The sequence below is a fragment of the Candoia aspera genome, chromosome 11 (assembly GCF_035149785.1).
Source record: "Candoia aspera isolate rCanAsp1 chromosome 11, rCanAsp1.hap2, whole genome shotgun sequence".
In the NCBI taxonomy this organism is placed as follows: Eukaryota; Metazoa; Chordata; class Lepidosauria; order Squamata; family Boidae; genus Candoia; species Candoia aspera.
Window position 1 is genome coordinate 22,445,155 of NC_086163.1, and position 17,913 is coordinate 22,463,067.

The window sequence follows — 17,913 nt, forward strand, 5'->3', positions numbered from 1 at the left end:
CAGTGGATCCCACAGCCTGACGCATTGTGTCTGTTGGGGAAAAAAATATCTCCTTTGGACCATCTTTCACTGTCTGCACTTTTCAAAATGTTTACTCAAGGATTGCCATAAACTGCATGCTATTGAACAAAGGATGCAATCCAAGCTGATTTAAACTGAGCCTTATCTGCATCATATAATCATGATCCAGGGCATAGATTCATAGGAGAAGAGAAACAGAGAGAGCAATAAATACTAGGTCATTTATACCTTCCAACCTCCTGATAATGCTGGGAGAGAGTAAACGGGGGGGGGGGGGGAGTTAGGTAATGATTTGTCATCCGGGAAGCCTGGAGTAGTAGTCAAACCTCTGCTAGAAACCTTAGCTGTGATTGACAGCTGGGTTGCGGGGGCCTTGCCTGTCTCTATTGACAGGAATTATGAGGATTTGTCAAAGCCTAATGGACATGGAAATGCCAGATTATGCTGAGTCCCTCGACTCCTCGTATACCATGCTAGAATTCGAAAACCTGAGGGTGCTGCCCACAAACTCATCAGGTGAGGAGATACTTCTATTCCCTCTCCAATCAGCCTCTGTTATCTTAGTTGCCCTCATGGTGGACAAAGGAGACTGGGGTCGAAGGGTGGATGGTGCCAGCTTCTCCTGGTGAACGCCTGGAGGAACAAAAAAATTGGGCGGTGGGGCGATGCCGTGACCTGGAATTCTATTGCAGATGAAACGTCTTGAGAATCTTGCTGGATTAGGATGGAGAAAATGTATTGTTAATCCTTCTCGGCAAGGGAGTACTTTCCCTAACGCTATTGCTTCGTTGGACCTATTATGGCCAAGTACTTAGCTGCATTGATTAGGGTTATGTCTGGATGACTGTTTTCCTAAGGCTGTATGGTGGATTTAAGAAAGAAGTGAATGCCTTTCCTACGACGGTCCACTATGTTTGTCAAGTGCCTTCGGTAAATGAGATAGCGTGCAAATTGTCGAGCCATCTCATTTAGAGAATGAGTGCGTTTAGAATTAGATAATGAAACAAACCAATGTTTCCTTTGGGGAAAATAGGTAGCTTGGCACTCTGGTCTAGTGGAAACCACCTTCTCTGCCCTCCCCCGGATACTGTCTTTCTCTCCTTGCTGGGGGAAAGAAAAGGCTGTCTAGAATTCATCATTGCTTAGGAAATATTGACGTCCTTTTCTTCACTCCAGCAAACTTCACACCAACTTTGCATTTGGTCAAAAGTTCACCTCTATGGGTGTCAGTTTATCTGCCTGATCATCATCATCATCATCATTATTATTATTATTATTTTGTGCTCAGTATACAAAAATTATGCTAGAATAAACCGGTGACCCTTTAAGGCTGGTGGTGTAAGTCTCTGGGCTGTTTTACAAAATTTTGTGATGACGCTTATATGTTTTGGAGACTGAACGATGGCATTAAAGTGATTTTTCTTTCGGAATACTTTTTCTTCATCTACGTATCTCCTCGAGTTCAGTTCTTGTAACTGTACTACTATCAATTTGGCGCAAAATAGCACTCACTTCCTTTGCTCAGAGAGTGTGTGCCTGCTGTCCTGAGTCTTGCTAAAAGTCCAACAAATGCAGAAATTCCTGGTTGGATGAAAATCCAGAGCCTTGAGAAGTGGGAAACCGATACTGGTTTTATGAGAATGGATAGTAAAGCTATGACTTCACAGTTCATAGTTCACAACAGAAAAACGCCTGAAATTTCACAGTGAATTGGATAGCTTTTATTTTTACATATATATTATTAATATAAAAATATTTATACATTTTATTTCATTTTTTAGAATGAAAATACGGTCCACAGGGACAGAGGAAAGTATCTGTTTAGTGTAGAATTGTCAATTCTGACTTATAAACAACTCTCTGGGTTTTTAGATGGCAGGGCAATTTTTCCAACAGGGCCTAGAGAAGCCAGGGATTAAGTTGAAAACTTAGGCCTGCAGAGTAATTACATTCTTCTGAGCTAAGTTCCTGACTTCTTTTACATCCAGTTACTTTTTTACAGTAACTGGTCTGAATGACCCATTTTGTGGTATTACATGTAAACATCCTGATGTTGTGAATTTTGTGCAAATCCACTTTCTTGGAATGGTTTTAGATACCAATCATCCTTGTGCCTTAAATGGGAAACACAGAAGGAGTATGGAATGACAATCAGTCTTCTACCTGGTGTGGTTGAATTTGGATTCCTGCCCTGAGCCTAAAGGTTCCTTTCAATTCATTCAACTATTCTATTCTGATTGATTGATTGATTGATTTTATATACATCTCACTTGCATCTGCATCTATGAATTCTTGTTCACTCTCTTTCTGGACCAAATTGCCTCTGAATTTACTGTTTCTGAAAGAATAGAATCTCAACGTATGGTAAAGGTTCACACTGCCGAAACCACATGCTAGATTTTCCTAAAGGTGAAGGCTGTTTCAAGCAGGCATTGTGGTATTTGCTTATGAGCTAATAAGTAAACCAGCTTGCTCAGGAACTAGCTGTTTTGAAATTAGCATGTTTGCCCTGGGTAAGCACCCTCTTGAAAAATTGGTCAAAACAGCTTTAAAAAACTGAGCCAAAACGTTCAGTTCTGGACCAATCCCACTAATGAAATGTAGGAGGTCTATCCAAGAACTTCAGATGTCACAGTAGGGAAACATCTATTCTAAAATTTAGGAAAAAGAACAGAAGGGATCCCATTCAATTAAGGAAGCCATTCCAACCAATTAGAGAAGGGATCCTGGCCAGTTGAGAACAAAGAAAAAGTCCTTGACACAGCAAGTTCTCATTTTCGTTCTTGGCCTTTGGGATGTTTTACAGTAGGAATGGACAACCTTCAGGTCTGACGGATCAGGAACTAATTTCTTTGTTGGTTTACTGGAGCCCCAAGGTCCACCAAAATATGAAAGACAGCATTAAAGAATGTAGGAATCCTGGAATTTGTTCCAAGAACTGGAATTTAATGGAACTTGTCTTTTCATTATGGAAAAAAAAAAAATCCATTCTTGGTTACAACAAGATCTTTTTCCCCCATTTTGGCAGTCTACTCAAGTATGGCAGAGGAGGAATATTATTTTGTTGCCACTACAGTTAAATAACAGGGAGTCTCCAATGTTTGCAATTGACGCAAATAACAAAAAGATTGACCAGCAGATGCAGATGCCCACCTCTGTTTTAGAGCTTTCATTGGGTACCACCGACTGAAAAAGAACAGTTACATTGCTGTTATAAAATAAGAAATGGGCACAAGGGAGGCCATGCAGATTCTTGAGAACAAGATTGCACGTAAAGAAAATTAACAAAAAAGCCTCATAAAATTATGGGAGAGCTTGTTTCACACCCTAAGGCAGTGTTTCTCAACCTCAGCAACTTTAAGAAGTGTGGACTTTAACTCCCAGAATTCTGGAATTCATGCTGGCTGGGAATTCTGGGAGTTGAAGTCCATACTTCTTACAGTTGCTAAGGTTGAGAAACATCGCTCCAAGGAATTCCTTATTTTAAAACATATGATGATGATAGATACAGTCACAATGTACTCATAATCATAATGACTCATATAGTCACATGGAGATAGCTAATAACCTGAGATATCTTTGAATGTTGTCTCTGATACTTGTCAAGATAAAGTTATGCCAACTTTCCAAACTGCTGGCTGAAAAAACATTCTCTTCACACTCACCCACAGCTGTGATATTGTACAGCCAACATCCCTGGGGAAAAAAAAAGTACATTGTACTGTGAAAGGAAAACCTACCATTCTAGTCTCCTGCAATATCTGTGTACTTTTGTTGACAAATGAAGCATTAGGAAAGATGTTAGCTTTTAGCATTCTAGGATTAACCTCTCTTGATGAAATCTAAAACTTCCTACCCCTAATCTTCAGGGACTGACAACCCTCAAGATTCAAATCAACTCCAACCTCCCGTCTGTGGTCTTTCTTAGCCCTCCCAAGATTCAACCAATCCCTTTTTGGAGGGTGAAGTCAACATAAATTGACTTCTCAGAGTGTCAGCTAATAGTTCCGGCTTCACTGAAGTTCCTTTTCATACAGATGCGAAGGGCAGTTCTGTTTCAGTGGCTTTTCAGTTCTGTACTGATGCTTACGGTGATTTTATGCTGCTGTCGACATTTTTATTTTCTTCATTCTCTTTCTGTTGACTTTGACTGAAATCCTAGTTGCTATCTTTATCAGTTCCATATTGTTTTTAATAATGGCTATCAGCCATCGTGAAATTTTTATAAGAAACCAAGACTTTGGGAATGAATAAACACATAATCTTTGGACTGAATCCAAATGGATCATTGTTGCACTCTAGAGTGTCCTGAAGCTGTGCATTTTATTCATCCGTTTTTTTTCCAAATCAAGATGTATGAACCTAAGTAATTATCTCCATCATTCTACACTTATATATTTCTTTCTTTGGTTCCATTATATTGCCTTAGACTTTCTCATTCTGTCACTGCAGTTGAATTAGCATCTACTGATATTTGGTGGAAATATTATGCTATTCATAGATGGCACACAGACAAAAAATATGGGAATGTCCTGTTGTTTAACCTAGTGCTACTTTTCATCCCAAAAGTTCAGTGTGACCCTTTGAAAAATATCACTGAATGTCATAGCTCCTGTTTGACTCATGTGTGGGTCCATCAGGCTGACCAATTATTAGAGCAAGAAAACCTGCAGGTTAAATCTGGATCCACCATGAAAAGCATTAAATATTTGTTCTGAAGATATTCATCCTCATCCAGTCCCCTCCATCCCTGAGATATATCATAACTAGGCAAGACAATATCAGTTTTGATGCTACCATAATGGGTATGTCTCTGACCTCATTGCATGTTAACTCACATTGGGAAGGACTGTCAATGTAATGGAAAGAGAGAAGATGACAAAGCATTCTCCCTGGCTGCATGGTGCTCTTCATAACATGTTAATAACATAAGTAAAGCCTCCTTTGAATCAAACTTAACCCCTGATGACTTCATGGGCATATGGACTCCTGGTGACTTCATGGACTCCATACAGTTTTCTTGACAACACTTGGAAGTGGTTTATCATTGCCTTCTTCCAGAATGTTTTCAGATTTCTCAGTCTAGCTTATCTGGGACTTCTAGTCTCCTATCCAAGTATGAACCAGGTTTGACCTGCTTTGCATTTTGAGATCAGCCAAAGTTGGTTAGGCTTGGCCACCTGGGAGGGCTACTACCTTGTTACTTCTCCCAAAAGAGCACCCAAGAGTCCAGGCTGAAAACTTCAGATGGTTCTTTGTTATGGGAAGAAGTTCTGGGCTAAATCAAACAGACCTCCATATGGATACAGTTATATATCAGGCAGAGTTTCACAGATGAAACTCCTTCCCCTTCACTGCTTCTTGACACCACATAGAGTTGGCAGTTTATTCCTACTTTGTGCCTACCCCCTAAAGACACCTCCCTACTTTTGTGTGAATCCTGTTCAACAGAAGGTCACAACTTTTGCATTTGGCCTTGAAGTAGCAAGCTTGCAGATACAATCCAAGAGTATTGGGGGAGGGGGACTAGGAGAAAAACTAAATTTGCCTTTTTTTTTTTGAAGTGTAATACGAAAATCAATAATAAGATAGTGCAGCACTTCAGATTTGATTCCAAAATGCTGCTTCAGAGTGAGTGAAGGGGCAAATGTAGCTGCCATTTGCAACCCTTTAAAGCTGCTGTGTCTTCTTCTGGGATCACGTGGCTGCAGCAGAATTTCTCTGCCCAGCATCATTGGAAAAACAAATTAAAGTCTTTCTCCCCAGACTAGATGGATTTCTTTCTTTCCCTTCTCCATGGCTCTTTCTTCTGCTCCTTCAGAGATGCCTGCCTGACAGCATTTTCTTTCTGTAGATGTCCTTGTATCAGAGACAAGCAACAATGGCTTACTTGCAAATGGGATTAACGCGTTGTGTTCCATCTGTGGGGACCGTGCAACTGGGAAGCATTATGGGGCGTCCAGCTGCGATGGCTGCAAAGGGTTCTTCCGAAGGAGCGTCCGAAAGAATCACATGTATTCATGCAGGTATAAAAATGCTACCATTTTTCAGGGAACTCTGGGAAATTCCCATTTCCTTAGACACAAACATCAGTAGTCCTGGGAAATGTCTTAATTTCCCCAGGCATAAATTTTGGCCTTAGCTATTTCTTCGGAGAGCTAATGATTTACAAGAGCGAATCAGTCAAGGAAAGAGGCTTCTTCCTTGATATAATTTTACCTCACATTTTTAAAGAGACTTCCAGTGAAAGACATAGGAAAGTGCTTTGCTACAAAACCCTAAAAATTACCAGCCCAGACTGGGAATTAACCTGCTCTCTTTTCTCAGAATTTCCCTCTTTCCCATTCCAGGTTCAGCCGACAGTGCGTGATCGACAAGGATAAGAGAAACCAGTGTCGATATTGCCGTCTGAAAAAATGCTTCCGAGCAGGAATGAAAAAGGAAGGTAATTGCCTAAAACTGTCCTGTTTCAGAGTTTGGTGTGGCCTGTCTTGTTGTTTCTGGCTTTATGATCTCTAGCCTCTGGATGAGACTATGAGTCATACCAAGTTCCACATCAGCAAATCCCTGTAGTGTCTTTTATGAGTCACAGTTCAGCAAGGAAGGATTGGCTTTCCCCAAAGGTTTCAAGACCCAGATTAACCCAGGCCAGGGCATCTTGCTTCCTGGATTACAGTCGAAATGGTAGCAAAGGCTGGTGCTCCATTAAAACTTTCTGTACATCCTTCTGTACATTCAGAGACCTGATACATCTGTCTCCCTCAATTCTTCCACCTGAAACATCTTCCTTCATCGTGATGCATTGATGGGCAATGCCTACATCTGAGGAGCTTTATATGTTGATGCTGTGCCAGCAGAACAAGTGAAACGAAGGACAGACATGAATCTTCTGAATGTGGTTCCATAATGCCTGATAAATTGGAACCCCTTATGAGTTTTTTGTGCAAAACAGAAAAATATGAACTTATGATTTATGGCTATTGATGATTAGACAGGATAGATTATAGAAAGAAGACAGATATGCTGTAATTATAGAGTAAGAGGTAAATTTATAATTGTACTTATAACTGTGGTAAAGAAGATAGGAATCTACTTCTTTGTATCTTTTTTCTTTTCTATTTTTCTTTTTCTTTTATTTATTTTCTATCCCGCCTTTATTATTTTTCTAAATAACTCAAGGCAGCGAACATGCCTAATACTCCTTCCTCCTCCTATTTTCCCCACAACCACAACCCTGTGAGGTGAGCTGGGCTGAGATGGGGACTGGCCCAAGGTCACCCAGACGGCTTTCATGCCTTAGGCGGGACTAGAACTCTCATACCACACCTGATTGGCTCTTGTGCTGAGAGGGGGACTGGCCCAAGGTCACCCAGATGGCTTTCATGCCTTAGGCGGGACTAGAACTCTCATGCCACGCCTGATTGGCTCTTGTGCTGAGAGGGGGACTGGCCCAAGGTCACCCAGACGGCTTTCATGCCTAAGGCGGGACTAGAACTCTCATGCCACGCCTGATTGGCTCTTGTGCTGAGAGGGGGACTGCCCCAAGGTCACCCAGACGGCTTTCATGCCTTAGGCGGGACTAGAACTCACCGACTGCTGGTTTCTAGCCTGGTGCCTTCACCACTAGATCAAACTGGCTCTTTTCTCCCCTTTCTGCACATTTAGCTTTCTCTTTGATTTCTTTCTTTTTTCTTTTTCTTACTTTATATTAGTTTGCATTAGTTTTTATCTTCCTTTCTAAAAATCTTTAACAAATCTCATCTCTCTCTCTCTCTCTCTCTCTAAAAAAAAATAATGTCTGATAAATTGGGTTAAATCTAACACCATTGAGTCCAATGTTATCATTTGTAATTTAGAACAGAATCTTCCCATTCTGTTCTTGATGGCATGCTTCCTTTTCTGCTAGAAGACCAAGGTAGCATAGATAGTTCTATCTCCATTGTATCCATGTAAAAAAACCTGGTTTAACAAAGGCTGATAAGAAGTCTGGAGATCCATGCTATGAAGCTGCTAAGATCTTTAAGACAACCTAAACAGAATGGGAGGACATCAGGGCTTGCCCACACCTCCTCCCAGGCAACCAGGTTTCTAAGCTCTCTTCTGGGACCAGGAAAGTGGAAGTCCAGCAAGACGTTCATGGATGATGGTGCAAGTTCATTGATCCATTGATTGATCTGTCATCCACTGTGCAGGTGGCCAATACTTCATTATCTCCTTATTTCTCTCAAAAAGCTGTGCAGAATGAACGCGACAGGATCAGCGTCCGGCGAAGCAGTTATGAAGACAATGGGGCTTTGTCCATCACCATCCTGACCCAAGCAGAAACAATGGCACAGCAGGTAGGGGAAAATAAATCAATAAAGTGCTTTTCCTGGATCTTCTTGCAGTCCCTTAACTGTGAATTTATTTTAGTACCCAAGTTATTTCCAATAGATACCTTTGCACTAAACTCCCAAAGAGCTTTTCTACAAATGCAGAGTTTGTTTTGATCCATCTCAACTAGACAAGTTTAATTATCTATTTGCAGTGGTGATACAGTCTTATCTTTAGCTTGGAATGTTAATGAAATACTTGTGATATATTGCCACCTGCTGGAGCAAAGGACTGTATTGAATTTGAGTGTATTATGGTCAAATAAACTGAACTAGATAGAGTGACATACAGTGTAGGGAAGGGAAAAGTCTATTGCTTTGGGGTTCTAGTGTTGTTTTTCATTTTTGAAAATTTGTTCATTTCATTTACACACTTTTTCACTTGTAAATTTAATTCAGCCTGTTTCCATTCAGCCTAAGGCTTCTTTAAAAAGTGCATTAAAATGTGTATGCATGCTGGAGAATATTTCTTAAACATAGGCATTTCTGCCATTTTGATTAATGCACATTAGTTTTACAATCAAGTTGCTCCAATATAATGCATGTTTGTCCTCTTTCTTTCTTTCTGCATTTCTATGGAGACTTTCTCTTAAGTTTTTCTTTAAAAAAAAACCCTGGTTATTTGTATTGCAAAATGCTGGATTTGGAAGGATAATGCATTTCACTTTATTAGTTCATAATGCAAAATCAGATGTTTCCATAAAAAATGCAAAGTAAATGCATTTCTTTCCTCTCTCTAGCATAGAAAACGAGGGGAGGGGAAGAAGTGGAGGAGGAGAAAGAGAGAGTTTTGACGCCTGGGGGGGGTCTGCCTACCTGATCTTTTGTCTTGCAGTACTCAGCTCTTCGTCCTGTGCACAGCGCAGATATTGCCATGAAGAAAATTGCAACGATCAATGACGTGTGTGAATCCATGAAACAGCAGCTTTTAGTTCTTGTGGAGTGGGCAAAATGCATCCCTGTGTTCTGTGAGCTTCCTTTGGATGATCAGGTGAAAAAGGAAACTTCTTTTGCACAGCCTTACACTCTTAAATTGTTCCTCTTGCACAGAGGTGATTCGTGATCTTCCTAACTCAACAGTTGGAAAATTGGCTCGTTTATAGCAATTTTGAAGACTTTGGATTTAGTAGTGATGGGCAAAGCCATTTAACCCCAAGGCCATTGCACAAATGTGAGAATAAAGTCTGTGAGATCAGTTAGAGATACGACTGAATAAATGCGTACAAAAGTTATTTAATATAATGGGATGAAATAACTACAGGAAAAGCACAGGGAAAAGACACAGGAGGGAGAGACTGACTTCACAGACTAAGTTGGACGAGTCTGTTAAATTCTTGAAAAGTGCACTTCCTCCCCCCCTTCCTTCAATATATTCCTCCCTTCCTGCAATATAGCATTCACCCGTTATCAACAGTCTCCCCATATCTTGCATCAAAAATTATGAATGGATTCAACCAAATAAACACAGTCCCACAGCACACTACTGCAGAGTTGTAACTAGATTTTTGTTTGTTTTCTGCTCATCACTGCGAGAGCATGTTGCCTGGATTTGAAATAATTTTTTAAAATAAACCATGATCTCCCAGGGAGCCCCTAATGACCTCTCGCAGAACCCTAGGGCTCCACAGAACCCTGGTTGAGAAACCCTGGTTTAGAAGAAGCTCATGGTAGAATGCAGATATATGGTAGACTTGGAACCCTGAATGCAACAAATGATCCATCCAGACTAGGTTTTTAGATAATCCTAAGCAAAAGACAACGCGGTTTCTGAAGCAGGCAATAACGTCGTCTTTCTCTTGCCATTTTCAGGTTGCCTTGCTAAGAGCCCATGCGGGAGAGCACCTATTGCTGGGAGTTGCAAAGCGCTCCATTCCATATACAAATTTTCTCTTATTAGGTAAAAAGAATGTTTCTGTTATTAAGTAAAAAGCTTCCATCATCAAGCTATCATGAAGGCTTTCAATCTCCTGAGCACTGCAAAGGGTCCCTTTGGAATTTTGACAGTGAATCATGGGCATCTTCTGCAGGTGGTGGGCATGGCCAGAAGGCCAATGGAGCATGTTCCTTCCTCGCCAACCTGAGGTGCTTCAGGATACTCTTTAGCAGGTTGAAGTAAGCTTGATGAGACCTTGTGTGAAGAAGGCCCCTTCTCTGCCTGTTCAGAATCAATTTCACCAGGTCATCTGCAAGTTCTTGCATCATGATTTAGAGTGAAGTAAACCCTACTTTCTCCATGTCAGTATCCACCATTTTTATAAATCTGTGTGATTCATATCACTCTTTCTGTCATTTCCACCCCCTTTGGCCCTAGTTGAACAATATTGCAAGAACGTTGCAAGCTATCAACTGATCCTTCTCAGATCTTTAAAGACATTAGGCTGTGTTTATGGACCACCCTTAGCCATGAATTGATTATGGTTCAGTGACCCTTAATCGAAGTGGCTTAGTGCACATAACACATAATACACTATGCTCCAAACAATCCACATGATGTCCTTGTGTTATGTGTGAACCACTGAGAGAGAGAGAGAGAGAGAGAGATTATACTGCCACAATGATTGGTGAAGTGCTTCTGTTTCTCAACGTTTAGAAAAATTGGTGCAAATATATATGTATTTATGTATGTTACCTGGAACAATTTCTCAGCATCATTTTTATCACAACTTTCTTTCCCACCTGCTTCTTCTCTAGGCAATGACTTCATCATCCCCATGCAATGCCCAGAACTTGAAATTGCCCGAGTGGCGATTCGGATCCTGGACGAGCTGGTGAAGCCCTTGCGGGAGATTCAGATTGATGAGAATGAATATGCCTGTCTTAAAGCCATTGTCTTTTTTGATCCAGGTATCTTTCTTCACATTTTCCTGAGGCTGATTGAAAAAAAGAAACTTTGATTACCAGAGGATGCTAAGAATTTAAATGACAAGCTTCTGGTTGGGATTTTGGCTTCTCTATCTTTCCTGGAGCTTCCACTGTTTTCTTAAAACCTACCCCAGCTGTGAACTAAAGTTTGTTTTCTAGTTTTTTTGCTACACCCAGTAATTTTTATTCCCAGCCATACTCCAACCCTAAGCACGTGTGACAGCATTTTCTCCCATTCATTCCTGTCTGCCTTGTTCCTCCTTTGTAATTCAAGCTGTATCATCAGTATCTTCCTGGAAATTTCTCAAGCATTGCTTCCCTGATAAAGAGGCTTCTGTTTTTCTACTTTATTCTCAGGTTCGTTGAGAACGGCTTTCCAATGGGTGGTGTTTCTGAAGTTACTTTGTGGTGGGAAGTCTCAGAGGGGCTACTAAGGGGGCTGCTGTTTCCTTTCACATTTTACCACCACTCTAAAGACACCCTCCCTGCTCACACTTAGCACTGTGAAAAGTCCATGGCATGAGAACTCTTGCGAGTTCTCTCCTAGGGTTACTACAGATGGTGCTCATGATGGTGCAATAGAAGCTCCACTTGTTTTTTATGTGCACTGTGGAAGCTTTGGTTGCATGGTGGTGGCTGCCATCTTGACTTTTGTGACCCCCCCTCCCAGACACCCCTGCATCATATGAAGTTCTTGCGGATCAAGGCACTTGGAGTGTGAATATAGTGATGGTTGGATGGGGACATTTGTAAGATTGTAAGCAGTAAGCCAACAACTAGCCCACATCAGAATCAAACTGACCTAACTCCCCCTTCTCCTTCTACCAGATTGCAAAGGGCTGAGTGATCCTGGGAAAGTGAAGAATATGCGCTTCCAGGTACAGGTGAACTTGGAGGATTACATCAACGACCGGCAGTATGACTCGCGGGGAAGATTCAGTGACATTCTGCTGCTGCTCCCTCCACTGCAGAGCATCACTTGGCAGATGATAGAGCAAGTGCAGTTCATCAAACTCTTTGGCATGGCCAGGATTGACAGCTTGCTGCAGGAAATGCTCCTTGGAGGTACAACATGGGTGGAGATGTGAAGGGGCTGGACTAGGAGCAGGGAGACCCGGGTTCTTCTCCTCCTTCAACCACAGATGGTCCCAGGAACCATGGTGGGGTAGTGGGGAAGGGCTGGACTAGGACCAAGGAGACCTGGGTTCTTCTCCTCCTCCAACCACAGATGGTCCCAGGAACTGTGGTGGGGTAGTGGGGAAGAGCTAGACTGGGAACCAGGAGATCCAGGTTCAAATGCCCTTTCAGCGACAGAAACTTCCTGAGGAACCTCAGGTTGTCCTTCTCACGCAGCCCAACCTACTCCACAAGGTGGCTGTTGTAGGAAAAACACAACCACGAATGCCATGTTCACCATCTTGACCTGCTGGAAGAAAAGTGGGATACAAATATAGCAACATTGGGAGACAGAGAAAGTAGCTCTCAGGTTGGGTCCACATGGTATCCTTAACCAGCAGCCCTGTTTGCAAAACGTGCTGTGCTTGGCTAGTTTTAACTAGCACCTTGGGGGAGCGAAGTAGGGGTATACTTCACTCCCCCAAGGGACATTCAAATGGATCTTGGGATAGAAGAAGACCTAGAACTAAGCTGAATTGGTGACTGCAAAAGAAAGGCTTTTAATATGGCTTCCTTAGATGGGAGTGCACTTCTTTAAATCCCAAAACAATCTAATTATATACAGAACAAGAGAGTCCAAATTGCCCTCTGACCCTAACCCTAACCCATTGATTTTGTGGAAGGTTTTGGGTATTATTCCAGGCCTGTTTTTGTTTGCAGGGATGGGGAATCTGTACAGGCACATATCATAAACGAACTGTGTGGCCCTGAATCCATTTCTATTAAATTAAGAAAAAAAATTACTGGTTGGAATGGTATTACAGAGAACTGTAAATGGCAGGGGGTCAGAATTTGGGGGTAATGTCATCTGTTGGAAACTGAAAGGCAGTGCTTGGGGGGTCCAATGTTCCCCACTCCTACTTCTGTGTAAATTCTTCAAGGAAAACAGGCCCCAAGATAGATCTTCTCTCCCATGTCACTTGACGTAGTTTGAAAGGCGGGGAAATTTGGGCATCCAGAGTCAAAAACTTCCTGCTATTTGCGGTTTGTCAGTCAAATATTATCGGACTGAGATGGCTCTCTTTCCATGCAGGAACAACAATGGATATTCCACAATACCAGCCGGGTCCTTCCAGCCATAATATGGAGCCTCTTCCAGGTCACATTGTGCTTCCCAGCACTATTGGCTCGGTCATTCACACCATTTCAGTCTGTAGGTACCCGGTTTCCAAATTCTTGGAAGTAGGAAATTGTGGTAGAAGCTTGACTGTTGAGCCACAGAACACAAATGCTCAATTTGGGATATACAAGATGACTAGAATGTTGTGGGTGGTATGGATTGAATGAAAGGGAAGCGATCGAGTAGATTGGCATAGAGGCTGTAGAAGAGTTGATCCATTGAGGAATGCGGCCTACTGAATTCATCATAAAGGACTTTTTGAAAGCCCAGGACAGGCTGGTCGAGAAGACAATTTATGGCTGTGTGAGCGTGTTCATGTACATGAGAAGTCAATGCCATTTTCATCTTTTCTTTCTTCTACAGCTTCTCCAGAAACATCGCTCCCTTCTCCTTCCACCAGTACAGGAAGTGAAGATTACAAACTGGGCCCTGCCCTTGGATCTGAAATACCAATGCTTTTGCCGCAGGTGGTTATCCCCAAACAAGAGATCCTCTAGGAAACCAGCTATTATTTTCAGTCGCTGCTTTCCAAATTCAACCAGCCTTGTTCCCACAGTGGCGGCCAACACTGCTAGGTTTCTGCCCCACAAAGTGGCATCCTTCCCTGATTACATGCCGACTTCACTATCAATTGCATTGATTCTGGGTTTTCTTGACTATAAAATGCATGGCAAGGGTCTTTGTTAACCATTAGATTAAGGGCCATGCTTTTCTGCTAATGGAGACTACCCAGAAGGTACACAGACGTGTTTTAAGTACCCTGGTCACTGCTCTTCCGTTTTGTTCGTTGTTCATGCAACCCAGGCTCTGCCCGTATAGGGATGAAGCTCAGAGGACTCAGCCAGCAGACACAGACACATGAGCCATAACTAGAAACAAAGATGTAGGATGCGGCTGAGTGATTTACACAAAGGGCATTTCTCGGCAAGAGATCCTGCAGCCCTTGGATGAGACTGAACCTCAAGGGCCACGGTGGTGTGGCAGTCATGAGGAACTAACGACAAGCCACGTACTAAAGTGGACACAACAGTAGCGATCAGATCCTGCTTCCAAAATGTTGGCTAGCTCCCTGGTTCTTTGTTCTACTGCAAATCATCTTGCACCTCACTTGGGTCCTCTCCAGAAAAGACCCCACCCCATGACATTACCACCATACCAGGTGTTAAGTATCATTTAGAGCTCTTTTCAATAGGTAGTGAGCATGCTGTACATAAAACACTGGCAGTTAAGTGGTTTATTTTCTGTTACACTCCCATCTATTGTGTACTTGTGGAAACACAGGACTGGTTTGGGTGGAACACCAAATGGAGATTGGCTCCATGCAGATCTTAAAACCAGTTTGATGGCCATAGCCCAGTCATAGTTCTAGTAAGAGATACATATATTATATATTATTATCAGCATACTCCTAGGACTTAACCTTTTGAGATTCCTTTTACCATTTGTAAAATTATATATATATAATGTACTACATTGTACTTAAAATGAAAGTCTTCAAGCAATATATTGCCTTAATACTTCAGAAGGGCCATTTATGGCTTGTGAGCAGTTAGGTCTTCACAACAGGCTCAGGTGTGTGCTTAACACAATACTGGGTGTTGCAGCCATGCAACATTTTGGCTGCAACATCTTCCCTGCTATATTGGCATGGCAACCCAACTTAGTGGGAGGGAATCATCACAGCATGTGATGCAGAATGTAAAGGAATGAATATACCATAGACCAAAGTATGTTCACTTAACACAGACCGCACACTTAATTCTAGACACTGACATTTCTTTAGCTTTCCCTGAGCATGAAGAGGAAGACAGCATTGTCAAAGATGGTGTTGGTGATTGCATGATCGGAGCCTGCCCCCTTTTTATGAGTCATGAACACCATCTTGACTTTCTTGACCCTCCCTGCATCTGATTCAATACACTGAAGCAATGAGGTGATAAGATTGCATTTGAATGGAATCTTCAGAGATGTACTTACAGATAAATAGCCACATATCCCAGATTACAAGAAACACAGCTGAAATGTGGTTAACTAAACATTACCTATGTTTGCAAAAAAATAAAAAAAGTTAGGAATCCTTGGTCTAAGGGAGCCCATATTCTCCCTCCTGATTGGCTTCAGCAAAACTCTTGAGCCTCATAGAGCGCTGCATAGGAAACTGAGGACTTTCTGCTGTCTTACATGGAGCAATGTTCTTCACACCCATAAAGTAAATCAAGGTTGGCCACTTGCCTGACGTTTAAGAGTCAACAAAGCTTCGATCCGTTAACTTTATTCCACATTTTAAAAAATTACAACAGAACAAGGACCTGAAAAGCCAAGGAACTTCCATTTTCATCCACTCCACACACACTTGCTAAGTCACACACATAATCAGCTGCTTTAAACATGATCTGCTGAGTTTCAGCAGTACAGTTCCATCGGAGAAGGCCCATAGGAGTTATGTCCTGAAGGCCAATATACTTAATTCTCAAACTGGGCAAGGGTACAAAACAGACCTTGAACTGGCTCCTTTTACCCCCGTTTTATCATCTGTGCTGCATTTTATTCTTCTGTTTGGCGGTTTCCTCCAGTATTATGCCCAGACTCAGAAAAACTTCAAATAACCCCCTAAGGCTGAATTGCCTGAAGCTTGTTTATATGACTGAGAAGAGTTTGCTAAGATGCACCTAGCAAGCCTCTGCAGGATTCTGTAGATGCCGAACACCTTACCCCTAGCAAGGCCCTGCTCACTTGCAGCAGGCAGTATTTTTTCTGCATGGCAGATGTCAACAGTGGCAGGCAGTGCCAACAGATATAGGGGAAATATTCATGGTTTGCTTTATATGCTTATTAGTCTGATGTGCCTCTTCGAGTGGAGGATGGGGACCCTCTTTAGCAGCAGGGTGGAAATATTATTGGTAGACCCAGTTCTCTCAGAAAGGGGAAGAAACACTTGAATTGGCTTCTAAATGGAGAAACACCTACATCTTCTCAAAAACATACCGAGTGGCAGACCTGTGGGCTCGCCTCTCTTCTTCCCCACCTCTGTTCCATCCGTTTTGTATATGTATGTCTTTAAATGCTGAAGTGCCCAAATAAGGGTGTTAGGGGGCCCCCTACAACAGCACCCGTTTGGACACCTCTTATAACATGCGATTCAACTCACAAAAAGGTAAGGCACTATACAAAGAGCGGTGAGCAAGCCGAACACTTTATGCCAAAATCCGGCGAATGCGAAGACTGGATTTTACACGAGAGTCATCCACCAGAACAAGCGGGAGGAAGCCCTGCCTGTTGCTTTCATCTGAAGGGCCACACACCACAGCCCTGAAGGAGGGTCTGTGTCCATTACGGCTACATCTTTCTGTGCGTTGCTAGGGCAAATGCTGGGGAAAGGGTTGGCAATGCTCCACCTGTGCCCAGAGAACAACTTCACCCAACGCATGGTCTTTTCTGGGACTTCAACCACAGACTCGGGGGGGGGGGGGTCCGCACCAAACCTGCCGCGATGCCAAAACGACCCACACACCTCATCGTGCAAAGGCCGTTCTGGCGCACTTGCAGCTCGGCATCAGACTCAGGTACATTAAGTGCCAACGTTTGTGTGATGCCTTCATCATGCAGGCAGGTCTCCTCCTCCCACCTGCTGCGGATGCCCAGGCACAGGACAGAACCATGAGACACCGTAACAGAATAAAAACTCATTCCTATTAGAGTTAAGACAACCCTCAGAATAAGCTCATTTTTTTAAAAAAAAATGTTGGGATATACATACATACTCAAGAGTTACACTGAATCTTCTGATCAAAAGGATGCTGGGGATGCTTACAGCATTGAGACCCGTCAAACCCCGCGGGAAGTTAAATGCACACACTCCTTTCCCAGGCCTGGAACATTTCCTTAGTAGCAGGCCAATGCTTAAGCTCTCTTGTGGTTTTAAAATCCCATTTACCAAACCACAGCCATTTGCTATAGCACCTTCCTTTCTGGCTACAGGAAACACGAAGTTCATCTCCAAAGCAGTTCTGTTTGCCTGCTTCCAAAGAGGGCCCGTGAACCGGGAGCCCACGGCTTGCCTTCCCCGAGTTGATGCCACCCATGTGGGATGAATTCCCAGGAGCCCCACCCAAGGCTAATGGGATATACTGCTGGGGGGGGGGGGCGGTTCTAGAAATTGAAATTCAACTCAAATGGCAAGCCCCAGTTAAGGAAAGACGGCTGGACAGACTTCCCCCATAGATGCTGCAGCATTGCCAGGGGCTTCAACAGCAGGGGCACAGCCTCTGCCCTGCACGGACCGACAACGAAGCACTAGTGAACTACAGCAGCTGAACTACAGCAGCTTCTTCAAAAACGAATGGAGCAGCTTAAGAAACTTCT

At 42.7% G+C, this 17,913-nt stretch overlaps 1 protein-coding gene across 1 annotated transcript; it reads left to right on the forward strand.

The window, feature by feature from the left end:
* The first annotated feature begins 320 nt into the window (after nt 1-320).
* LOC134504124 (hepatocyte nuclear factor 4-beta-like) lies at nt 321-14,907 on the forward strand. Its single transcript, XM_063313158.1, has 10 exons — nt 321-537; nt 5,876-6,047; nt 6,372-6,466; nt 8,254-8,360; nt 9,229-9,384; nt 10,203-10,290; nt 11,085-11,237; nt 12,084-12,320; nt 13,465-13,584; nt 13,915-14,907. Exons 1-10 carry the CDS (start codon nt 420-422, stop codon nt 14,046-14,048), a joined length of 1,380 nt encoding a protein of 459 aa, XP_063169228.1. The 5' UTR covers nt 321-419; the 3' UTR covers nt 14,049-14,907.
* The last annotated feature ends 3,006 nt before the right edge of the window (nt 14,908-17,913 follow it).